The sequence below is a fragment of the Primulina tabacum genome, chromosome 6 (assembly GCF_025594145.1).
Source record: "Primulina tabacum isolate GXHZ01 chromosome 6, ASM2559414v2, whole genome shotgun sequence".
Lineage (NCBI taxonomy): Eukaryota > Viridiplantae > Streptophyta > Magnoliopsida > Lamiales > Gesneriaceae > Primulina > Primulina tabacum.
Genome location: NC_134555.1, coordinates 18,852,330 through 18,879,253, shown reverse-complemented (window position 1 = coordinate 18,879,253; position 26,924 = coordinate 18,852,330). Strand labels below are relative to the sequence as shown.

The 26,924-nt window shown below is 38.6% G+C and overlaps 1 protein-coding gene across 1 annotated transcript; it reads left to right on the top strand.

The window, feature by feature from the left end:
- Window positions 1-8,956: 8,956 nt before the first annotated feature.
- LOC142550094 (uncharacterized) lies at window positions 8,957-23,874 on the top strand. The gene is made up of 2 exons (XM_075659332.1): window positions 8,957-9,490; window positions 23,782-23,874. Exons 1-2 carry the CDS (start codon window positions 8,957-8,959, stop codon window positions 23,872-23,874), a joined length of 627 nt encoding a protein of 208 aa, XP_075515447.1.
- The last annotated feature ends 3,050 nt before the right edge of the window (window positions 23,875-26,924 follow it).

Below are 26,924 nucleotides of genomic sequence, written 5' to 3'. Positions count from 1 at the left end.
AAAAAGCCTCCTTTTTCTGCATCTGATGCAGCAATGTATTCGGCCTCTGTGCTGGAATCCGAAGTACTGTCTTGCTTGGAACTCATCCAAGAGACAGCAGCACCATTGAGCATGAATACGAACTTAAAGGTTGACTTCGAGTCATCGATATCGCTTTGGAAGCTAGAGTCGGTATAGCCTTCCAATTTCAGTTCTCCACCCCCATAGACCAAGAACAATTTATTGGTCCTTCTCAAATATTTGAGGATGTCTTTCACAGCTTTCCAATATGGAAGATCGGGGTTCGATTGATATCTACTCACTACACTTATTGCGAAAGCCACGTCAGGACGTGTAGATATCATACCATACATGATGCTACCAATTGCAGATGCATAAGGAATGCTTGTCATGGCCGCTATCTCTGCATCAGTCTTGGGAGACATAGACTTGGATAGGCACACGCCATGACACATTGGTATATGTCCTCTCTTGGACTCATCCATCGAGAACCGCTTCACGATGGTATCAATGTATGTGGACTGGGTGAGACCAAGCAATCTTTTCGATATATCTCTATAGATCTGTATTCCCAATACAAAAGATTCTTCACCCAAGTCCTGCATCGAGAACTTTGTAGAACCCGGAAGTCAGTAGACGTATAAGCCATGCATAATTCTAGATTTTTAAATTTAATTGACTTCATTGCATAATTATTTTAAATGCATTTATTTGAAGTTAATTATTCATTATTTCAGTTCAGTAGTTTGATTTTTAGCATTTCAGTTATTTCAGTGAGGCCGGACCGGAGTTGGAGTTTTGAGATAGAATTTAAGATCCAGAAAATATTTCCAGAAGTTAATTTAGTTAGCAAGTAAGTTCATTTAAGTTAATAAGGATGTTTTGAGGATTTAATTTAAGTTACTTGAGGTGAGTAGAAATGAACTCATTTAAGTTATTTAATTAAGGGGTTAGCTCACTAAATTATTTAAGGGATTAGTGAGGCTTTTAAGAGTTATTAATTTAGTAAATAAACAACATTTCCCCTTTATTTTATCATGCATTTTCGGCCACCCTTAGTTGCTAGAAGACTCATTTTCCAACTCATCAACTTTGACCAATTCTTTGCATGTAATTAGAAGGATAATTCTAGGATTTTTGGGAGCACAATTTAATTAAATAAATGGACATATCCTAGACTAGAAAATAAGCAATAATCGGCCATCACCATTCTAGAAACACCCAACATAGATTTGATATCAAACCATAATTCAAAATTCAAAATGAGAAGACTTGGTCTTGATTCTTTCCTTATATCTTGCACCCACTTCCCTCACCCTCCTAACCATTTTTTCCCCCCTCTCCTTTTCGAAAATTCAGAGTACAATCAGACACCTTTTCAGTAGAAAAAACGTGAATAATAGCTAGGGAGAAAGGGAGAAAAATCGAGAACTAGAAAGAACAAGAGAAGCGCTCCATCTCCTCCGTGCCGCATCGTCGTCGTTTCGTTCGTTTTCTTTCGAAACGAAACCAGGCATGTCTAGATTCTTTCAAAACCTCAATCAAGTCATATTTTCATTTATTTTTCTGTACATGATCAAGATTTATCATTTCAAAAACCGAAATTTTCAGTAGACAAGAAACGAAAATTCTGCACAGATTTTTTATCGACTTCCATGCTTCACGATTGGTATGTTTTGTTTCGATTTCAGGGATGGATCGTTCCAGGGGCTCGAGGCTGCATATGGACATGTACTAGGACATGTTAGGGCCATGTTAGAACGTTTATTTCAGTCCCATGCTTGCTGGAAAAACAGAAAATTTTACCAGTTATTTCAGTACAGGCTCCAAGGAGCAAACATTTTTACTGTGATTATCTGTTCAGTTATGCATGTATTATAATTGCTCAGTACAGATTATTTTCAGTAAGCCTCAGGACATGATATTTTATCCCATGCATATTTTAATTCCGATTTTTACTCGTTAGATGCGATATATGCATGCTGAGTCTTTAGGCTCACTAGACTTGATTGTTGTAGGTACTGATGAGGCCAGGGCCGAGGGCGGGGACCAGTGAGCCAGCTTGGGTCGGCAGTAGTGGCACCCGAGGACCTCAGTGCAGCAGTTGTTATTTTATTCCGCAAACAATTTTTATCAGTCGTTGGATAATTTTTAAATTGTTATTGTTGGCAAAACTTTATTTTCTTCCGCTGCTATTATTTTAAACATTGAACTTGATTCATCAGTCGATTTTATGAATGAGGCCATTTAAGTTCTTTTAAAAAGAAAAATTTTTAATTTTCCGCAAATTTTCAAGAAAGGAGTTTTAGGCCCTTTACAAACTTACTCGCTAACCATATCTTAGTTGATTGCAACATTCCTACATCATTCCCAACGAGCAGAATGTCATCAACATAAAGTACAAGGAATGTCACAACACTCCCACTGACCTTCTTATACACACAAGGTTCCTCAGGATTCTTAGTAAAACCAAACTCTTTGATTGTACTGTCGAATCTGAGGTTCCAACTCCTAGATGCCTGCTTTAGACCATAAATAGATCTCTGAAGTTTGCATACCATATGCTCACTTCCGATAGATGTAAACCCTTCAGGTTGAGACATGTAAATTTCTTTCTTAATATCCTAATTAAGAAATGTTGTCTTGACATCCATCTGCCATATCTCACAGTCATACCATGCAGCTATGGCTAGCAATATCCTTATAGACTTGAACATTGCAACTGGAGAAAAGGTTTCCTCAAAGTCAACTCCTTGTCTTTGAGTTTATCCTTTTGCCACCAATCGCGCCTTGAAGGTCAATACCTTCCCATCCGCCCCCAAGTTTCCTCTTGTAAATCCATTTACACCCTATAGGAACAATTCCCTCAGGTGGATCCACGAGATTCCACACTTGGTTCGAATGCAAGGAATTCATCTCAGATTCCATCGCTTCAAGCCACTTGAATGAATCGGCATCAGATAACGCTTCCTTGAAGGTCCTTGGACCACATCCATGGTTAGGCTCATCATGGCTCTCTTCAAGAAACAGACCATACCTCATAGGTGGTCTTGAGACTCTCTCGGATCTTCTAGGAGCTTGTATCTCCTCTCTTTGCTCTTCGGGTGTGGGTTCTACAATTGTGGGTGTCTCTCGAACCTCTTCGAGTTCTATCACCTCCCTTTTTCTTTCCAATAGAAATTCCTTTTCCAAAAAGGTTGCATTCCTAGAAACAAACACCTTTGTTTCTTGGGGATGATTGAAATTATATCCAACTGAATTCTTTGGATATCCCACAAAGTAGCATAAAATGGATCGACTATTCAATTTATCTCCCACTGCCTGCTTCATGTAAGCAGGGCAACCCCATATTCTAAGATAAGCATATTTGGGAGGCTTACCCATCCATATCTCATATGGTGTCTGCCTTTGAATGAAAATTTAGTGGAATATCTTTCAATTTTAAATTATAGATATCGTTTTCAAGTTCTCCAGTACCAATTAAACATTCATTCTTGTAAATGTTGCAAACACCTTTGCTAAATAAACAAGAATATCCATTTTTATCAGCATAGAAATGGAAACAATGTTTTTCACAAATTAGGTACAAACAAAACATCTCATAAAATTAACTTAAAACTATTGTTCAACAATAAGTAAACATCTTCAACAGCCTTGGTAGCAACTCTTGCTCCATTGCCCATCCTCAAGAAGGTCACACCTTCCCTAAGCTTCCTACTTCTTCCCATCACCTGTAACTCATTACAAAGATGTGAGCCACATCCGGTATCCAATACCCAAGAAGTAGAGTTAATTGAAATGTTTACTTCAATGTAGAACATACCATTTCCAGATCCTTTTTGGGCAAGATATTCTTTGCAATTACGCCTCCAATGTCCAGGCTTCTTGCAGTGATGACAAACATCACTAGTCTTGTCAACCTTAACTGGTGTGGCTGCCACGATGGGATTCGGAGATTGCCTCAACAAGGGCACGTTCTTCTTGGGACGCTGGAAAGAACGCTACTTTCCCTTCCCATGTGGACCAGTCTTCGTACCAGATGAAGAACCCACATAAAGAACCAGCTTCTCTTTCTTGATAGTGGAGTCAAAGGTCACAAGCATGTTCACCAACTCCTCAAGAGTCGGCTCCATCTTGTTCATGTTGAAGTTCACCACAAAAGGATCAAATGAGCTAGGCAGCGATAAGAGCAACACGTTGGTGGTCAACTTCGAAGGCAACATCAGATCCATGCCAAAGAGCTTGTCCAGGAGCCCAATCAACTTCAGGCCATGCTCATGGACCGAGGCCCCATCTCGCATGTGCAAAGTGATCAGCTCCTTGACGGTAGCATGCCTAAGAGGCCGTGTTTTTTCACCAAAGAGCTCCTTGAGATGCAAATGAATGTCAGCAGCAGTCTTTGCATCCTCAAAACGCCTCTGCAGCTCATCTTTCATAGAAGCCTGCATATAACACCTGGCTTTCAAGTCATGGTCACACCATTCCTTGTAAGTCTCCAATTCCTCAGGAGTGCAGTCAGTCGGAGCCTCAACAGGGGGCGACTCAGTCAGTGTATATGCTATCTTTTCCGAATTCAAGACAATTTTTAGGCTTCTTAACCAATTGAGGTAGTTAGGTCCAGTTAATACGTGTTTGTCGAGTATTGCAGATAGCGGATTGCGAATCGAAGACATTGTCAAAAATTGTACTGAAAAGTATAACAGATAAATGTTAATGACTATTTTAAAATATTTAGTAAGATATAAAGTATGGACTTTTACTTTATAAATGTTTACTCCCACTGTTTTGACATCTTTCACTACCCTCTATTGAAAACGGGAAACTCCTTTCCTCAGTAGGTACACAAGGTCCAATTAGCGAATCATGATCCCTAATAATATCAGCCAATCACAATTCCTAAAAGGTAGTTTCCAATTGCATCACAATGCAACCCTCTACGTAAACTTTTGTCTCACGTTTGATTAGGACCCAATAATATTACGTCGTTCATCTTCACGTGTCAAGCCTTACCCATCGATGTTGAACCTTAAAGGACGGTCGCCATGAGTTCCCCCAATAATATGAGCCGAAATCATGGGAGTTCCATGTAGTTCACATCACCATGTCAATGGATGTCACAGCTTTCCGGCACCCAGGGCCCCCCAATAATATGAGCCGAGCCCCGAGCACGGGTAGCGTTCATCATGCACCCATTGTCGATGGAAGACATGGAAATTATAAACAAATTCATAATTCCCCTTTTCGGGCTTGATATTAATTTTGAATCTTATTCAAAATGATGGTTTTTTAATTTTGAAAGGTCTCATCATTAATTTTATTTAAAAACTCGCCATGTTTGATCGTATGTTTGCCGGATTCATGCAACTTTTTTATTATCATAATAATAACGCACATACTCATTATTTATAATATATCATGAATATATTATAAACAGTAAACAAACAAGGATGATCAATCGCCCCAATACTAAGGGACCGTGTGAACTAAACACGGGCCTAGGTCCAATCCTAGGGAAATGCATGGGATGCAAATGCAACTATTACATTAGCTTCCAATATTTACATGTCTTCGATCTTCATCATCATCATGGCAACCATCTTCCAATCTTGATCATCCACTATACTAATATTTACAAATAAATATCCATGGCAAATAGGGATACATCTCATGGGGGGTGGGAACGGTCCATAAACCAAGCCCACTTTATAAATTGATAATTATTACAATCATTCAACACAAAATATCCTAGCATACACCTAGCAAATTGGGCTTGGGCTTTTGATCATCCTTCATGCATAATATCACATATCACACCCCATCAATTAATTATCACAATAATTAATTGATCCAATATTATATATCTTGAACCAATCACTAACCGCCACGATTATAAACTAAATTAACAAAGTATACAAACACCTTTGTCTACTTTCAAATTAATTTATTTATAACCGAATTTCTTGTAAATCACAATTTATTATAAATAATTAAAGTCCAACTTAAATTATTTATTTCATGAGAAAATATTTGCAACTTTCGTAATTTTAAACTTAAGGGCCCAAAAAACTCATTTTTCACCAAAAACATTTTGGCACATTTAAAATTCACATATATGTTAGCCATCCAATGGCCTAACAACTCAAGGCCCATAACACTTTGATAATCCAAAACACTTTTGGAAACCCTAGTCGTCATCGCCGTCGCCGGAGCTCCGTCGCCTGCTTTCGGCAACAAAAAAAATTTATTATTTTTTTTTCAAGGGGGGGATTCGGGCAGCCCCTCGGGCTGCCCTTGCTGCCCGAAATGGGCAGCCCCTTGGGCAGCAACATGCTGCCCGAAAACCCCTTTGCTTTGGCCTTGATTTGGTTGCAAAAATTTCATCTCATGCGGTTAGAAATCGACCTCAATATAATATTATGTATATACTACAAAAACTAGTACCCTTAGCTCTGATACCCCTTGAAAGGGATCGATTTTAGGTGCTCAAATGCGCAACGGAAGTTTCAAAATTTGTTTTTCAAGATGAAAAATTCGAACACCTCATACTAGATGTGTAGCAAATACAAAACATTAAAAATGTCATACATAGGGTGTTTATAGAAATGTACCTATCAATCTTAAAAGATTGATGATGGCTCCAACTAAGGTGTAAACACCTTAGCTCTTGAATGGCAAGACAATCTTCAAGCTTCCCTTTGAGTCCACCTTGCTCAAATATTAAGCTCACCACCAACTAGCTAGAACCCCTCATATTTTGCACTAGAAAAATATGAGGATTTTTCTTTGAGAAGTATTTTCTTTCTTCAACAATTGAAGAACAAAATGGAGAGAAAAATGAGGGAGAGTTGCTCATTCAAATTTCGGCCATTGCATGATCATTGAAGGGGTGGGAGACTTGTCTTGGTATGTGAAAAAGTAGTGTCCAACTTTTGCATGTCATGCCTTGGTAATACAAAAAGTTGTCTCCCAACTCTTCACCTCCCCATGCACATTCTATTTAGGCTTGTAACAATTAGAAGGCCCATGTACTTTTATTTAAATGTCTCAAATACATTTGAGACCATTTAAAGTTTACTTGATTTTACTCAAGCCCACTAGTTTAATAATTATTTCTAATTGGGCTCTACAAGGTCCAATGATGTTTAATTAATTCAACACTTGAATTAATTTAATTATTTGGACTCTACTAGAAACACTAGTGTTTAATTAATCCAACACTTGAATTAATTTAATTTAGTCCATAATAATATTCATGAAAATCACAATTTTCAAATACATTACTCGTTTGGCCAACTTTTAATTTAGGAAAACTTCCTCAAATTAAAAGTTATATTCTCCTTATAGAAGTCATACTTCTATTTTTATTAACGCTTATAAACTTCTTTATAAGCCGTTCAACACATTGAACTATTTTAACTTCTCAACGGGATCTAGAAAGCTAGCACTTGTGTGGCCCTCAATGGTTCATTGATACAACTAGCCGCGGGTTCACATCTCCATGTGATTCGGACTAAACATGTCCTTATACGAGCATATTCCAATTGCTCCATTCTTACTTATCAACTCCTTGATAATAAAAACGTCAGAACTCAAGTCTGATAGTACCCAACCAATCATGTTAAACGCCTAGCAGCATCGCTTACATGATTCCCTAGGTATCAAATGATAGTGCCTGCAAGAACCATTCAATTATGGTTAGCGTACAGTACGGTCCCTTCAACTCATATATCCCGACCGATTCGACAACCATTTGTTTATCGAGAGTTGTCAATAAATCGATACTATGTGTCATGTCGTAGTTGCATCGATGGTGTAATCTATGAAACTCCTTTCATAATTACCACCATACTATGATCAGAGATTTTAACCTACGTACACATGAGAACACATAGGATATCCATACCCAAAGGTAAGTGGTGAATCCCCGACTACAATGCATCGACTCCTATATGTTTCGACAGAACACCCAACTTTGCCACCTGATGACCCCATGAGAGTCGGTAAACAAGTCAAAGTGTAATTCTAGCACATAGAGTCTCAATGTTGTCCCGGGTCATAAGGACTAATGGTGTACAACCATAAACTAGGACTTTTCCACTCGATAAGTGAGAACCACTTGAAAAGTCCTTTATGGAGGGTTGTTCAGTGCACTCTACCAGGAGCACCTATCTGCATGCTCGGACATCACAATGTCCCCTACCAATGAAACATGGTACTCACATTGCAGATACTAGTCTCGAACTCGAGCGGCCTATATCTTTCTTAGCGGCGACTGAATCGACTAGGAACTGTTTAGAATGTACAGTATTCCAAATATGAGTTTCATGATACTCATCATATGAGCATCTCATATTCTTTCTATTATTTGTATATTCATGGGCTGTATCTATGCAACTAGCATGGGTATACAGATAAAGATGTGTCAAAATAATAATTTCAAATATTATTAAAATAAAGATCGTTTATACAAAGAGTTTCATTGTGAACACTCGGCCAACACTTGGCTCGACGGGCACCTACTCTAACACTCTACCAGGAGCACCTATCTGCATGCTCGAACATCACAATGTCCCCTACCAATGAAACATGGTACTCACATCGCAGATACTAGTCTCAAACTCTAGCGGCCTATATCCTTCTTAGCGGCGACTAAATCGACTAGGAACTGTTTAGAATATACAGTATTCCAAATATGAGTTTCATGATACTCATCATATGAGCATCTCATATTCTTTCTACTATTTGTATATTCAAGGGCTTTATCTATGCATCTAGCATGGGTATACAGATAAAGATGTGCCAAAATAATAATTTAAAATATTATTAAAATAAATATTGTTTATACATAGAGTTTCATTGTGGACACTCGGCCAACACTTGGCTCGATGTGCACCTACTCTGACAATCAGGCCCTAGTAAACCAAAGGAGGACAAACCTAATGCCAGGATCTTTGCCATGACTCAGAAGGACGCAGACGACGCCAATGAAGTCGTGTCAGGTACCATACTTATTCAGCAAGTGCCTGCTTATGCATTATTTGACTGTGGTGCTACCCATTCCTTTATATCTAAGAGATTTGCTAAGAAGTTAGGCTGTAAGCCCAAGAAACTAAATGAGCCCTTTCGTATAGCCACACCTACAAGTAGGGCCATTGAAACTCATGAAATTTACAGAGATTGTAAAATAAGTATTAGTGATCAGACTTTTAGTGCCGAGTTGATACAGTTGATCATGGTCGACTTCGACATCATCTTAGGGATGGATTGGTTAGCCAGAAACAGTGCGATAGTAGATTGTAAGGGAAAGCGAGTCAAACTCCAAACCCCAGATCAGGAAGAAGTCGTGTTTCATGGCAAATCCAAAGAACGGAAGTCGCTGCTCTCCGCATCTCAAGCTTGGGGTGCCATGAAATCCGGAGAAGACATTTACCTAGCAATGGTCAGTGAAATAAAAGAAGAAGTCGAGCGGAAACTGGAGGACATCCCGATAGTGAGAGAGTTCCCAGATGTTTTTCCAGAAGAACTGATACGAATCCTCGTACGAATGAAAGCAAACACGATTAATTAGAATCGCGCCCTCAATTCAATATCGAACAAGGATCGATTGTGTTGTCCCGATCTTTTGAAACAAGCAAAGATTTGTGATATTCACCTCTAAGCGATTAACACTTAGAAACAGATATCAACGATGATAACAATCGAATTTCATACGAACCTTCAAAGAACTCGTTTTGACAATCCGTGCGAAAACAATCGACAAACGCCACAAAGATGCAATCTTTGATAAGTTTGATTTGATTTTGCACAAAGCTTTAAAAGCCTTGAGAATTGAGAGAAGCTCCTCAAAAAATATTTTTATCAATCTGAATTGGTTCGTTCATCATTCATGTACACTGAATATATAATAATTAAAACATGAAAAGAAGTGTAAAAAGTCATAAAGAAAGTTGTCTAGCAAGTTTGACACGGCAGTGCACGCGGTGGCGCGTGAACTCGCGCAACCGCGCGCAAGGTTCTGCACCCGGACAGCACGGGGCGCGCGGTGGCGCCACTTCTGGCGCAGGCACGGGGCGCGCGGTTTCGAAATATTAGCAAGTCGACTCCTATATGTTTCGACAAAACACCCAACCATGCCACGTGATGACCCCTTGAGAATCGGTAAACAAGTCAAAGTGTAATGCTAGCACATAGAGTCTCAATGTTGTCCCGGGTCATAAGGACTAATGGTGTACAACCATAAACTAGGACGTTTTCACTCGATATGTGAAAACCACTTGTAAAGTCCTTTATGGAGGGTTGTTCAGTGCACTCTACCAGGAGGACCTATCTGCATGCTCGGACATCATAATGTCCCCTACCAATGAAACATGGTACTCACATCGCAGATACTAGTCTCGAACTCGAGCGGCCTATATCCTTCTTAGCGGCGGCAGAATCGACTAGGAACTGTTTATAATATATTCCAAATATGAGTTTCATGATACTCATCATATGAGCATCTCATATTCTTTCTACTATTTGTATATTCAAGGGCTTTATCTATGCAACTAGCATGGGTATACCGATAAAGATGTGCCAAAATAATAATTTCAAATATTATTAAAATAAAGATCGTTTATACATATAGTTTCATTGTGAACACTCGGCCAACACTTGGCTTGACGGGCACCTACTCTAACAATCTCCCACTTGCACTAGAGCCAACTACCCATATGCTTCAAACCCATTGATTCGCGATGCATCTCGAATAATGATCCAGGTAAAGGCTTAGTTAGTGGATCAACAACATTATATGCGGAGCCGACTTTGTCAATCGAGACATCTCCTCTTTCCACGATCTCTCGGAGGATGTGGTACTTTCTCAATACGTGTTTGGATTTCTGATGAGACCTTGGCTCCTTTGCTTGAGCTATACCTCCCATGTTGTCACACAACACCGGGACAGGAGCAACTCCATTAGGAATTACGTCCAACTCTTGGATGAAATTCCTTATCCAAACAGCCTCCTTTGCTGCATCTGATGCAGCAATGTATTCGGCCTCAGTGGTGGAATCCGCAGTACTGTCTTGCTTGGAACTCTTCCAAGAGACGGCAACACCATTGAGCATGAATACGAATCCAGAGGTTGACTTAGAGTCATCGATATCGCTTTGGAAGCTAGAGTCGGTATAACCTTCCAATTTCAGTTCTCCACCCCCATAGACCAAGAACAACTTATTGGTCCTTCTCAAATACTTGAGGATGTCTTTCACAGCTTTCCAGTGTGGAAGACCAGGGTTGGATTGATATCTACTCACTACACTTAGTGCAAAAGCCACGTCAGGACGTGTAGATATCATCCCATACATGATGCTACCAATCGCAGATGCATAAGGAATTCTTGTCATCGCCGCTATCTCTGTATCAGTCTTGGGAGACATAGACTTGGATAGGGACACGCCATGACACATTGGTAGATGTCCTCTCTGGCACTCATCCATCGAGAACCGCTTCACGATGGTATCAATGTATGTGGACTGGATGATACCAAGCAATCTTTTTTATCTATCTCTATAGATCTGTATTCCCAATACAAAAGATGCTTCATCCAAGTCCTGCATCGAGAACTTACTCGCTAACCATATCTTAGTTGATTGCAACATCCCTACATCATTCCCAATGAGTAGAATGTCATCAACATAAAGCACAAGGAATGTCACAGCACTCCCACTGACCTTCTTATACACACAGGGTTCCTCAGGATTCTTAGTAAAACAAAACTCTTTGATTGTACTATCGAATCTGAGGTTCCAACCCCTAGATGCCTGCTTTAGACCATAAATAGATCTTTGAAGTTTGCATACCATATGCTCACTTCCGATAGATGTAAACCCTTCAGGTTGAGACATGTAAATCTCTTCCTTAATATCCCCATTAAGAAAGGCTGTCTTGACATCCATATGACATATCTCATAGTCATACCATGCAGCTATGGCTAGCAAAATCCTTATGGACTTGAACATTACAACTGGAGAAAAGGTTTCCTCAAAGTCAACTCCTTGTCTTTGAGTATATCCTTTTGCCACCAATCGCTCCTTGAAGGTCAATACCTTCCCATCCGTCCCAAGTTTCCTCTTGTAAATCCATTTACACCCTATGGGAACAATTCTCTGCGGTGGATCCACGAGATTCCACACTTGGTTCGAATGCATGGAATTCATTTCAGATTCCATCGCTTCAAGCCACTTGGATGAATCGGCATCAGATAACGCTTCCTTGAAGGTCATTGGATCACATCCATGGTTAGGCTCATCATGGCCCTCTTCAAGAAGCAGACCATACCTCATAGGTGGTTTCGAGACTCTCTCGGATCTTCTAGGAGCTTGTATCTCCTCTCTTGGCTCTTCGGGTGTGGGTTCTATAATGGTGGGTGTCTCTCGAACCTCTTCGAGTTCTATCATCTCCCCTTTTCTTTCCAATAGAAATTCTTTTTCCAAAAAGGTTGCATTCCTAGAAACAAACACCTTTGTTTCTTGGGGATGATAGAAGTAATATCCAACAGAATTCTTTGGATATCCCACAAAGTAACATAAAATGGATCGACTATCCAATTTATTTTCCACTACCTGCTTCACATAAGCAGGGCACCCCCGTATTCTAAGATAAGAATAGTTGGGTGGCTTACCCATCCATATCTCATATGGTGTCTTGTCAACTGCCTTTGAATGGACATTGTTTACCAATAGTGCCGCTGTCTCAAGCGCATATCCCCAAAAGGATGGCGGCAACTCCGTGAACCCCATCATAGACCGAACCATGTCCATCAAAGTCCGGTTACGACGCTCCGAAACACCATTAAACTGCGGTGTAGCGGGCAGAGTCCACTGCGAGAGAATCCCATTCTCCCTAAGATACTCTTGGAACTCGGCACTCAAGTACTCACCACCTCGATCCGATCGAAGTGTCTTGATGCTTCGTCCCAACTGTTTCTCTACTTCACTTCTGAATTCTTTGAACCTTTCAAAGGCTTCAGACTTGTATTTCATAAAATATACATACCCATACCTCGAAGAGTCATCGGTAAAGGTGATGAAGTAGGCATGTCCATGCTTAGTGGTGATGCTAAGCGGACCGCACACATCGGTATGGATCAAATCCAATAACCCTTTGGCTCACTCCACATGGCCCTTAAAGGGAATTTTGGTCATCTTTCCTTTTAGACAGGATTCACAAGTCGTGAGAGTATTAATATCAGACATATCAAACATGCCCACTCCCACTAGCTTGTTCATCCTTCTTAGGAAAATATGTCCTAATCGAGCATGCCATAATTGTGCCAAATTTAGAGTATCTTGTTTTCGCTTGTTTGTTGTTGTTATAGCTTGGACATTTTTTAGTGGAATATCTTTCAATTTTAAGTTATAGAGATCGTTTTCAAGTTCTCCAGTACCAATTAAACATCGATTCTTGTAAATGTTGCAAACAACTTTGCTAAATAAACAAGAATATCCATCTTTATCTAGCATAGAAATGGAAACAATGTTTTTCACCAAATCAGGTACAAACAAAACATTTCTTAAAATTTACTTAGAATCATTGTCCAAAAGCAAGTAAACATCTCCTATGGCCTTGGCAGCAACTCTTGCTCCATCGCCCACCCTCAAGAAGGTCTCACCTTCCCTAAGCCTTCTACTTCTTCCCATCACTTGTAACTCATTACAGAGATGTGAGTCACAACCGGTATCCAATACCCAAGAAGTAGAGTTAATTGAAATGTTTACTTCAATATAGAACATACCGTTTCCAGAATTCTTTTGGGCAAGATATTCCCTGCAATTACGCATCCAATGTCCAGGCTTCTTGCAGTGATGACAAACATCAACAGTCTTGTCAGCCTTTACTGGTGTGGCTGCCACAACGGGATTCGGAGCTTGCCTCTTCAAGGGTACGTTCTTCTTGGGTTGTTGGAAAGAACGTTTCTTTCCCTTCCCAGGTGGACCAGTCTTCGTACCAGATGAAGAGCCCACATAAAGAACCGACTTCTCATCTTTCATAGAAGCCTGCATATAACACTTGGCTTTCAAGTCATGGCCACACCATTCCTTGTAAGTCTGCAATTCCTCAGGAGTGCAGTCAGTCGGAGCCTCAACAGGGGTGACTTAGTAAATGTATACGCTATCCTTTCCGAATTCAAGACTATTTTTAGATTTCTTAGCCAATTGAGGTAATTAGGTTCGGTTAATACGTGTTTGTCGAGTAATACAGATAGCGGATTGCGAATCAAAGACATTGTCAAAAAGTATTGAAAAGTAAAACAGATAAATGTTAATGACTATTTTAAAATATTTAGTAAGATATGAAGTATGGACTTTTACTTCATAAATTTTTTACTTTCACTGTTTTGACATCTTTCACTACCCTCTAGTGAAAACGGGAAACTCATTTCCTCAGTAGGTACACAAGGTCCAATTAGCGAATTATGATCCCGAATAATATCAGCCAATCACAATTCCTAAAAGGTAGTTTCCAATTGCATCTCCATTCAACCCTCTACGTAAACTTTTGTCTCACGTTTGATTAGGACCCAATAATATGACGTCGTTCATTTTTACGTGTCAAGCCTTACCCACCGATGTTGAACCTTAATGGACGGTCGCCATGAGTTCCCTCAATAATATGAGCTGAAATCATGGGAGTTCCACGTAGTTCACATCACCATGTCAATGGATGTCACAGCTTTCCGGCACCCAAGGCCCCCCCAATAATATGAGCCGAGCCCCGAGCACGGGTAGCGTTCATCATGCACCCATTGTCGATGGAAGACATGGAAATTATAAACAAATTTATAATTCCCCTTTTTGGGCTTGATATTAATTTTTGAATCTTATTCAAAATGAGGGTTTTTAATTTTGAAAGGTCTCATCATTAATTTTAATTAAAAGCTCGCCATGTTTGATCGTATGTTTGCCGGATTCATGCAACTTTGTTATTATCATAATAATAACGCACATACTCATTATTTATAACATATCATGCATATATTATAAACAGTAAACAAAACAAGGATGATCAATCGCCCCAAAACTAATGGCCCGTGTGAGCTAAGCACGGGCCTAGGTCCAATCTTAGGGAAATGCATGGGATGTAAATGCAACTATTACATAAGCTTCCAATATTTACATGTCTTCGATCTTCATAATCATCAAGGCCACAATCTTCCAATCTTGATCTTGCATTATACTAATATTTACAAATAAATATCCATGGCAAATAGGGATACATCTCATGGGGTGGGAACGGGCCATAAACCAAGCCCGCTTTAAATTTGATAATTATTACAATCATTCAACACAAAATATCCTAGCATACACCTAGCAAATTGGGCTTGGGCTTTTGATCATCCTTCATGCATAATATCACATATCACACACCATCAATTAATTATCACAATAATTAATTGATCCAATATTATATATCTTGATCAAATCACTAACCGCCCCGATTATAAACTAAATTAACAAAGTATACAAACACTTTTGTCTACTTTCTAATTAATTTATTTATAACCGAATTTCTTGTAAATCACAATTTACTATAAATAATTGAAGTCTAACTTCAATTATTTATTTCTTGAGAAAATATTCGCAACTTTTGTAAATTTAAACTTAAGGGCCCAAAAAATCATTTTTTACCAAAAACATTTTGGCCCATTTAAATTTCACAAATATGTTAGCCATCTCATGGCCCAACAACTTCAAGGCCCATGAGACTTTGATAATCCAAAACATTTTTGAAAACCCTAGTCATCATCGCCGTCGCCGGAGCTCCGTCGCCGGATTCCGGCCAACAAAAAAAAAATTTTTTATTTGAAAATAGGGGCTGTTCGGGCAGCCCAAGGGGCTGCCCTTGCTGCCCGAAATGGGCAGCAACTTGCTGCCCAAAGTCGTCCCCAAAACCGGCCACGATTTGATGCGAAAATTTGTCTCATGCGGTTAGAAATTGACCTCAATATAATATTATGTATATGCTACACAAAATAATATACATACATAGCTCATGATACCACTTGAAAGGGATTGATTTTAGGTGTTCTAATGCGCAACGGAAGTTCAAAATTTTATTTTCAAGAAGAGAAAACCGAACACCTCTACTAAGATGTGTAGCAAATACAAAAACACAAAATATGACATTCATAATGTGTGTATAAGATATACCTATCAATCACAATGGATTGATGTTGGCTCCAACTTAGTTGATATACAACTAAGCTCTTGATGGCAAGAAAATCTTCAAGCTTTCCTTGCTCCAAAATTAGGCCCACCACCAACTAGCTAGAACCCCTCTTATTTTGCACTAGAAAAATAAGAGAATTTTTCAAAGAGAAGTGTAGGATTTCCTCAACAATTGAAGAACAAAAATTGGGGAGAATATTGAGCAAAATTTCGGCCATATCACATTGGAATGAAGGGAGGATGAATTGTCTTGGTTGTGCAAAAATCAAAAGCAAAAAGTTGCATGTGCATGCCATGCCATTAACTCAAAAGTTGCCTCCAACCCTTCACCTTTCAAGCATGCATTTTGACTTGGGCTTGTAACTATTACAAGGCTCATGGACTTTTATTTAAATGTCTCAAACACATTTGAGTCCATTTAAACTTTACTTGATTTTACTCAAGTCCACTAGTAGAATAATTATTTCTAATTGGGCTCTACAAGGCCCAATGTTATTTAATTAATTCAACACTTGAATTAATTTAATTATTTGGACTCTACTAGGCCCACTAGTGTTTAATTAATTCAACACTTGAAATAATTTAATCTAGTCCATAATAATGTTTATGAAAATCATAATTTTCAAATACATTATTTGTTTGGCCAACTTTTAATTTAGGAACATTTCCTCAAATTAAAGTTACATTCTCCTTATAGAAGTCATACTTCTATTTTTCCTAACGCTTATAAACTCATTTATAAGCCGTTCAATACATTGAACTATTTTACTTCTCAACGGGATCTTGAAATCTAGTACTTGTGTGGCCCTCAATGGTTCATTGATACAACTAGCCGTGGGTTCATATCTCTATGTGATTCGGACTAAACATGTCCTTATTCGAGCATACCCCAATCGCTCCATTCTTACTTATCAACTCCTTGATAACAAGAATGTCAGAACTCAAGTGTGATAGTACCCAACCAATCATGTTAAACGCCTAGCAGCATCGCTTACATGATTCCCTAGGTATCAAATGATAGTGCCTGCAAGAACCATTCAATTATGGTTAGCGTACAGTACGGTCCCTTCAACTCATATATCCCGACCGATTCGACAACTATTGGCATATCGAGAATTGTCAATGAATCGATACTATGTGTCATGTCGTAGTTGCATCGATGGTGTAATCTATGAAACCCCTTTCATAATTACCACCATACTCTGATCAGAGATTTCATACTACATACACATAGGATATCCCTACCCGAAGGTAAGCGTTGAATCCCCGACTACAATGCATCGACTCCTATATGTTTCGACAAAACACCAAACCTTGCCACCTGATGACCCCTTGAGAATCGGTAAACAAGTCAAAGTGTAATGCTAGCACATAGAGTTTAATGTTGTCCCGGGTCATAAGGACTAATGGTGTACAACCATAAACTAGGACGTTTCCACTCGATAAGTGAGAACCACTTGGAAAGTCCTTTATGGAGAGTTGTTCAGTGCACTCTACCAGGAGCACCTATCTGCATGCTCGGACATCACAATATCCCCTACCAATGAAACATGGTACTCACATCGCAGATACTAGTCTCGAACTCGAGCGGCCTATATCCTTCTTAGCGGCGGCTGAATCGACTAGGAACTGTTTAGAATATATAGTATTCCAAATATGAGTTTCATGAAACTCATCATATGAGCATCTCATATTCTTTCTACTATTTGTATATTCAAGGGCTTTATCTATGCAACTAGCATGGGTATATAGATAAAGATGTGCTAAAATAATAATTTCAAATATTATTAAAATAAAGATCGTTTATACATAGAGTTTCATTGTGAACACTCGGCCAACACTTGGCTCGACGGGCACCTACTCTAACACAAACTTGATTGAAGATTGCTGTTTGTCTTGATTAGTATTTGAAACAGATTATAGACCGTTGAGATTGTATACTGTTCAAGTCGAACCAGAGCTGATTTTGATAATTAAAGTGGCTAAGAAAGTTGATCGGAATGTGCAGAATTCGATATCAATGGTCAGAGCAGGACATCGATCAGAGTATCAGGTACGTGATGGTGTACTGTATGTGAATAATCGTCTTGTTGTGCCGAATTTTTCAAACTTGAAACGACAGATATTGTCAGAAGCGCATAGCAATCGATTCAGTATTCATCATGGTGGCAGAAAGATGTACAATGATTTGAAAAGACAGTTTTGGTGGAAATAGATGAAAGCTGATATTGCTGAATTTGTATCCAAGTGTCTGAATTGCCAACAGGTAAAAGCGGAAAGAAAAAACCAGGAGGTCTATTACAGAGTTTGTCCATTCCTGAATGAAAATGGGATCACATTTCCATGGACTTTGTGACGAAGTTACCGCGTTCCTCCCGAGGTTGTGATGCGATTAGGGTTGTGATTGACAGATTGACCAAATCAGCATGCTTCATTCCGTACAAGATGACGTACAGACATGACCAGATGGCAGAGATCTATGTCAGAGAGATGGTCAGATTGCACGGAGTGCCGAAGTCGATTGTATCAGACCGTGATCCTCGGTTTACTTCGCACTTTTGGCAGAGTTTACAGCAGGCTCTAGGTACGAAGTTACATCTGAGTACTGCATATCATCCTCAGACCGACGGACAGTCAGAGCGGACTATCCAGACATTGGAGGATATTCTTAGAGCTGTAGTGCTTGATTTTGACACTAGTTGGCAAGATTCTTTGCCACTTTGTGAGTTTTCGTACAACAACAGCTATCAGACGAGTATTGAGATGGCACCGTTTGAAGCGTTGTACGGTAAGAAGTCCAGATCCCCTCTGTATTGGGATGATATCTCTGAGGTACCTGAGATTGGACCTGATATGATCTGAGATATGACGGAAAATTGAAGCTGATTCAGAAGAGGATGAAGGCAGCTCAAGACAGACAGGCCAAATATGCCAATGTTCGACGTAGACCGTTGGTATTTGAGGCAGGAGACAGAGTATTCTTGAAGATTTCTCCTTTCAGAAGTGTCGTCAGATTTGGCAAGAAAGGGAAGTTGTCTCCACGATATATCGGTCCTTATGAGATTCTCGAGAAGATAGGAGATCGTGCCTATCGACTCGCCTTGCCGCCTTCTTTATCTGGAATACATGATGTCTTTCATGTTTCTTTATTGCGGAAGTACATTCCCGATGCATCCCATATTATTCAGTCAGACGAGGCATAGCTTGACGAGACACTGAGTTACTTCGAGAAGCCGATTCAGATTCTCGATCCTAAAGAAAAGCAACTCAAAACGAAGACTATTCCGCTTGTGAAGGTCCAGTGGAGTCGTCATGGCATTGAAGAAGCTACCTGGGAGACGGAATCAAATATGAGACAGAAATTCCCAGAGTTATTTCACTGATGTGAGTTTCTTATTTAGCTTCTATTCTCCATTTCTTATTGTATCTGATTTGATATCTTATTTGATTACCTGTGATTTCGGGGACGAAATCAGTTCTTAGGGGGGGAGAAATGTAATTTCCAAGAATTTTGTTATTGTAATCTGAAATGATTTATTGATAATTGATGTGATTATAGACGGAACGGATCAGACCAGGATAGCCGGAAAGAAGCTTTGGAATTATGTGCGAGGATGAGCCCCTCGCGCATATGCGCGACCCAGCTAGGCGCATATGAGCCAGGTAGGCAGAGAACCTTACGCATATGCGCGACAGGAACCGCATATATGCGCGAGTATGGCAGAGAACCTCGCGCATATGTGCCGGGTGTGGGCGCGCATATGCGCGAGCTGCCGTGAGGTTACGCGCCGAGACAGATTGTCTCGCGCATATGTGCTGAGGAGGGTCGCGCATATGCGCGAGACGTGCAGCCTAAAGGATGAGCCATTTGTCCTTGAACATGCAATTTATTATGTAATTGTATTCATTTCCTCAAACTTTCAGAAGAAGAAAACCGAGAGAAACTCGTGAGGAATTAGCAAGTTCTTGATATTAGAAATTCTGATTCCACAAGATCCGTCCGTTAGACTTTCAATCCGACTGCAGTACTGCGTTTCTATCGACGAGAGCTACAACTGGACGTAATTTTTATTGATTTCTATTATGTTCTGATATGATTTGAAAATATGATATTGAAGGAATCGGATATGATTCATATATGATGTTCTTGACATAGTAAATATCGTATAATCGAAACCGGATTGAGAAACAGATACCATATGAAATTGTTATGATTTTCAGAATGGATTTGATTGAGAGTTGATATCAGATTTGTGTTGTTATCGATTATTTGTTGTGGGAATTGATATCTGTTGATTTGTATTGCTGGGTATATTGAGATTGTGCAGTTATGCCGTTGAAACAGGATTAGATTGAGTTCTGATTATATCCAGTATTGATTTGAGTGGTGTATTGATATTATACTCCTCGATATTGTCATTGCCAGATTGAGTAATTGACAGATTCGAATTCAAGACTTTGACTTCGTCAGATTGACATGAAGAAAGGTATAAATCAATTTTAACCGGGAGATCGACTCGAGTCAGATTGGACTTGAGTTTCCCAAAAACCACATACTTTATTTATTGCATTGATATTTACAATTTATGAGATTAATATGCTTAGTCTATTGAGTTGTAGCAAAGCGTGTATTGAGTCATGGACGGAGATGCCTAGTTATTGGCGGATATGCAAAGTCTTTGGCGGATATGCCAAGACACTGGATGTTTGATTTATATCGATGTTGCGTAGGAGCGGATCGGCTTCTATTGCGGAGATTCAGTATATGGTAATATCCAGGAATCGGGATCCCTAGATTAGAGATGAGTTGAGTCTGAGATGACGAGTCCAGAGTTTATTCACAACTTTATATCGATTCATGTCTTTCAGATTTGATACATGCTATTGATATCTGTTTCATGCTTTTATATCTGTTTATATGATTGCATTTATACATTATTTATACTGGGATTATATTCCCACAGGAGTTATCCGGCTGTTTTTGTGTTTGTATGTGTGTATAAAAACAGGTGGGACAGGATCAAGGTCAAGAAGAGGATGAGAGAGTACAGTTAGCGTTGAGATCCGGCCCAGAAGTAGATTAGGATTCAGCACTTGATATATAGTAGTTGAACCCTAGTTTGACAGAAATGTATTTAGTACAAGATATGCACTTTTACCTTTGATATGTACATCAGATTGATTCCATTACGTTTCCGCACTTGTATTTGGAAAAAAAAATTTAGACCATGTTTATCTTAATTGATTTAATTATTCCCAAAGATGATTAAGAAATGAATTAGCGTCAGGGTCCCCACACAAATGATCGCACAAACCAAATTAGGTGAACCGATACATCAAATGAGCAGCTCAATTGATCGTCCAGTTGATAGGTGGTTCAGAAGGAGAATCTCAGAAGCCTGGCCAGCCGAAGGAGTGTTCAACTGATGAAGAAGCTCAAATTATCAGTTCAACTAAACGAAAGTTAAATCAGTTCAACTGAGGAGTCAACTGATTTCACCAGCCCAACTGAAGATCAGTTCAGCTGACCAGTTCGGAGCGTCAGTTAAGAATCTTTCGGTTGTAGATGAAGACAAACTCATTCAATGGTTTCCAGCTATCCACAAAGGTACAAAGCATTTGTCTAGTCAAAGGACAATAATAGACGTTGCATCAGAGCAAAAAAGACAAACATTTTAAAAGGACAGTCAAAGTCGAGACACAAAGCCCAAGGAACGAATTCAAAATGCAACGAATACAATTATTGATTCTCATTGTACGATCAGTTTCCTGGATATATGAATATAAGATCAGTGAAGACTCAAAGTGAGTGAGAAGTGTGGAAAACGAAAGAAAAGAGAGGGCACGCTGAATGCTTATCAGCTTTCAAGAAGCAAACAAGCCCAGAGGGACACTTCAACGTGTTATCAGCTTAGTTTAAGAAGCTTATTTCCCTCAGTGTGTGAGAACATCCTTGTTCAGTTCTCACACACGCCCATACTCACCACCACCCAAATACAGTCTTGCACAAAGATGTTAAACTTGTGTATGTAGTCTTTCTCACATAGACGTTAAAGAAATGTTGGTTGAGGGGTGCTGCCTTCAGTCTAGACTAGGAGTTCAGTTAGGCAGTGGATAAGTTCTAATCTAGGTGGATTTGTACAAGTAGTTGTATAAATCAAAGTCTTCTTGTGGATCCTACCCGAGGTGGTAAAAGGGGTGACGTAGAAGCAGTTGAAGTCTCCGAACATCCATAAAAATATCTTGCGTATTTAACTGATTAACTACTGTTTTCAAACTGACTTGCTTAGTTACAGAATCCATCAATTCAGTTCTTGCCATAACTGAACTGATATATGTGACAACTGATCCCCTGCTTTTCAGTTATTCAGTTTACACAAGTTAAAATATTTTCTAATTTAGCAGTCTTCTTCACGAAGGATTACTTCAAGTTTCTTCCGCTTGGTTTTTAACCAAACTCGATTTAATTCATCGGTGTTAACATTCTTAGAACACGAGCTATTGCAGCTCATTGGAGAATATTGTGTTTGAAATGCCTTTAAAGGCACCAGCACACGATCCTTCAACAATTTTTAGTGTTAAAATGCTATTATTCGAATGTGGAAAGGACACAATATTTTATGATTAAAAAGAAAAAGAAAAATATTTTGAAGGATGTGAATTGACTGTGACAATAAGGATATGATATATGATTATGGAATATCGTGAGGGAGAAGGCCCAGAGGGAACCCAACGATCGTATTTCCATTTACGTCGGTGCCTAGTGTCCGTCCCCATGCACAATGGTGAGCTAAGACTGATCAATCGACCACATGATACAGCTAGTCACTTTCAAGGATAAAACTTCACCCAAAACAAAAAATGATGGAAATCTTTTTGATTTGACGATTTATAATTTAAATTATGCTTACAAATTTATGCTAGCTTATTTTGAATAAAAATATGATTTTAATGCATGTGCTTGTATATATATTATTTGTTACTCATGTTTAGAACATGTTGAGTCATTAGATTCACTAGGTTTGAATGTTGCAGGTGAGGATGAGATTGAGAGAGGCGCTGATGCTTGAGTGGATCGAGTCCGACAGCACACTCCCGAGGGACATTATTATCTACATTAGCTTGATAGTCAATGTTTTAAAGATTTGTTTAATGACTTAATTAGAGATTTTTATGCTTCATGTTAATGGTTGACGTAGGATTTTTGTTGATTGACAAGTTAGGGAGTTTATGCACTTTAAACTTTAAATGTTAAATTAATTTTTTGGATCTTGGAAATGTTGAGTATTTTAAATATGAATTTTGAATTTTATGTTTTTTTTAAAAAAAAATTAGTGGGATTTTAAAGTTAAAAATTAGTGGACGTTTCAGTTGGTATCAGAGGCAAGGGTCCCTAATGGGTTATGTTACTGTCACTCCGAGAAGCTCAAGAAATCACGCCTCAAGTCTTTGAGTTTTTACTGCTTTAGATTTTATATGTTGAATTTTAAATGCTTTTATGATACATGATGTAGATGTTAGATGCATGTTTCATTTAAAATGTTAAATGCATGTTGGTTACCTGGTACAGACTATTTGTACAAAGATGCCTCCTAGACGGGTTCTTCGTTGTGATAATAAGGATATGCAGGAGGAGAAGATTCTACGGCCTCCACCTAATTAGGATGCTAGTGCCCGTGTACTAGCCGGTATGGCTCGTTTAATAGAGCAGCACGTGGGAAATGGTGCCAGGGTCCGACTGGAAGCTGTCTATAAGCGATTTAGGAGGATGGATCCCGATGATTTTTCTGGCACTACTGATCCATTCATGGCTGAGGGATGAATTAGATCTTTAGAGGTGATCTTTAAATATATGGATATGACGGACGCTGACCGAGTTTGTTGTATCATCTATCTGCTGAAAGGTGACAATTCCTTATGGTGGGAGGGAGCGGAGCAAGGGGTGAATCTAGCGACTCTATCTTGGAAGGATTTCAAGAGGATATCTATAACATCCAAAAGTCAATCCACGTAAACCACATGTATGCAAACTATTTAAATTGCTTACTTGCTTTATTTAATTGATTTTAAATGCTTACATGATGCATAAGATATGATTAAGGGTCTAATTGCATGATATTATGAAAACTGTTGATTTTACCAGAATATTCGATAATCGGGGGGGAAAGAAGACCGGGGACGACCAAGATAAAAAAAATATTTTCAATAAATATTTTCAATGCTTATTAATATGATTAATTTTTTCTAAAAATGGTAGAATTCAAATTATTTTACGAGACTAGCTTGATTTAACCAAGGAGCCGGTTTTGGGTAAACAAGAGACTTTTAAAAGATCAAAACTATTATTTTTGAAACTAATTTTTATAAAATTATATTTTTCAATTAAATAGGTGTTATTGGGCCTAATTTACCTAAGATTGGTAGGCACAATTGCTCTCAAACTTAAAAAGCCAAAACCTAAGCCCATTAACATGCAAATTTTAAATCTTTAAAATAGGAACCTAGGCTTTTAAACCTCATATCAGCCGAAAATTTACAAACAGCACACACATATTTTCCAAAATTTGAAGAGGAAGAAACTAGGAATCTTCGTCGCCCATTCATCCTTCTTCGCGTCCCACGCCGACTATCGTATATTCAAGCGTTCTAAAACACAAAGGCGCGTTTCTAAACTCCTTGACGCATCATTTTAACCATATTATGCTTGTTTCGTTAAGGATCGACAATCGTTTGAGCACCCAATACCTATGATGCTTCAAAGACACGAATTTCTCAATGAGCTGCAATAGCTCGTGTTCTAAGAATGTATACATCGATGAATTAGATCGAGTTTGGTTTCAAACCAAACGAAAAATACTCAAAGTAATCATTCATTAAGAAACATTGATATATTTTATATCTTGTGTAACTGAATAACTGAAAATTACATGAGATCAGTTCTGGCTTATATCAGTTCAGTTATGGACAGAACAAAACCGATATTAACTGAACTGATCAAATCAGTTAAGAACAAAAACAAGCAGTTAAACATAAATAACACAATATATGTTTATGGATGTTCGGAGACTTTAACTGCTCCTACGTCACCCCTTCTACCACCTCGGGTAGGTACCACTAGAAGACTTTGATTAATTACAACAAGTGTAATAACTCACTCAGCTTAGGACTTACCTATTGCCTAACTGAACTCCTAGTCTAGACTGAAGGCATCATCTTCCAGCCAACACTTGTTTAACATCTGTGTGTCAAAGACTACATACACATGTTTTAAGTCATTGTGCAAGACGGAATTTGAGTGGTGGTGTGTGTGTGAAAGAGAACTGATCTCTAAAAACTACCCAAAAGTTTTCTCACACACTGAGGGAAATATGCTTCTAAAACTAAGCTGATAACACGTTGAAGTGTTCTCGATTCTACAAAGCTGATAATCATTGTGCGTGCCCTCTCTATATTTTATCTTTTTACTTGTCAACTCTCATCCTCGTCTTCATTGAGCTTCGACTTCTATTTATAGGTGTTTGACTGAACGTACAGTGAGACTCAGTGAATGAACCCGTTGTAGTTTGAATTTGTTCCCCCAAATAGATATCTAGAACATTTGGCTTTAAGCGCTGCTTCAACGTCTCTTATTGTACCTTAATTGTACAATAGCTTTTGTACTTTTGTGCACAAGTGGATTAAGCTTGCCGTATCTGCAAACTGGTTCGCTCCTAACTGATGTTCTGAACTGGTCAGTTGAATTGGTCTTGAACTGATGAGGTGAAATCAGTTGACTCGTCAGCTGAACTGATTTCACTGATTCAGTTTAATTGCTCAGTTGGGCTCTTCATCAGTTGAACACTTCATCTGCTGGCCGGGCTTCTGAAGGTTTTCTGCTGAACCACCTATCAACTGGACGATCAATTGAACTGGTTCAGTTCGATTAAATCAGTTATCACTTTTAGTTTGCGTCTCAATAGCTTCAGTTTAAGCTTGATAACTGATCAGTTTGAAGCCTAATAAGTTTGATCAGTTTCTACGCACTTAGGTGAACTAATTAGAAACAAATAAACAAGTTTTGTTAGCATCAAAATAAAGCAAGATTGCAAACATGAAATGAAACGTCTACCTTTTTTATTGCTTAAAAAGTACTAGAAAATTTTTTTTCTCTTATATTTTCGGCCATGTACCTATACTACATAAAAATATTTTTTATAAAATATTTTACCTATTAAAATAAAACATCAACCAACTAGCATTTTAAAAGTCAAGTAAAATAGTCATAAAAATGAAATCGCCAAACGTTTACCAAACCTAAAAAGCAATAAATTTGAAAAGTATAGCTCATACTAAACCTCTCAAAATCTCTCAAAAGAATAAATAAACAGTCCTAAAATCCTTAACGTAAATCATGAATCATAAATGTGGAAAAGTAGAAGCGCTGGTCCTCGGGTTGTGTGCACCTTCAGTCCAGTCAGTTCATCCATCAAGACCTCCCTCAAACTCACGTGCATACATCACATCTAGTGAGTCTAAAGACTCAACACACCATAATCTTTGTAACAAATAATACGTATAAAATCGCATGCAACAGTGAAAATACTTTTACGTAAAATAACTTTTTCATGACATGCAAACATAAACCTTAACTTTTTCCTTTCTTTTTCCTCAACATGACATGACATAAAACTTTTTTCATGACCATAAACGTTTTCTTTTTTCCTTTATTGAATT

What these genes read in the sequence shown, in the direction of transcription:
- LOC142550094 (XM_075659332.1), top strand. Translation starts at nt 8,957, where the DNA reads ATGACTCAGAAGGACGCAGACGACGCCAATGAAGTCGTGTCAGGTACC. An exon ending in AACTGGAGGACATCCCGATA is followed by an intron (nt 9,491 to 23,781) that starts GTGAGAGAGTTC and finishes TACCTGGTACAG; the next exon opens with ACTATTTGTACAAAGATGCC.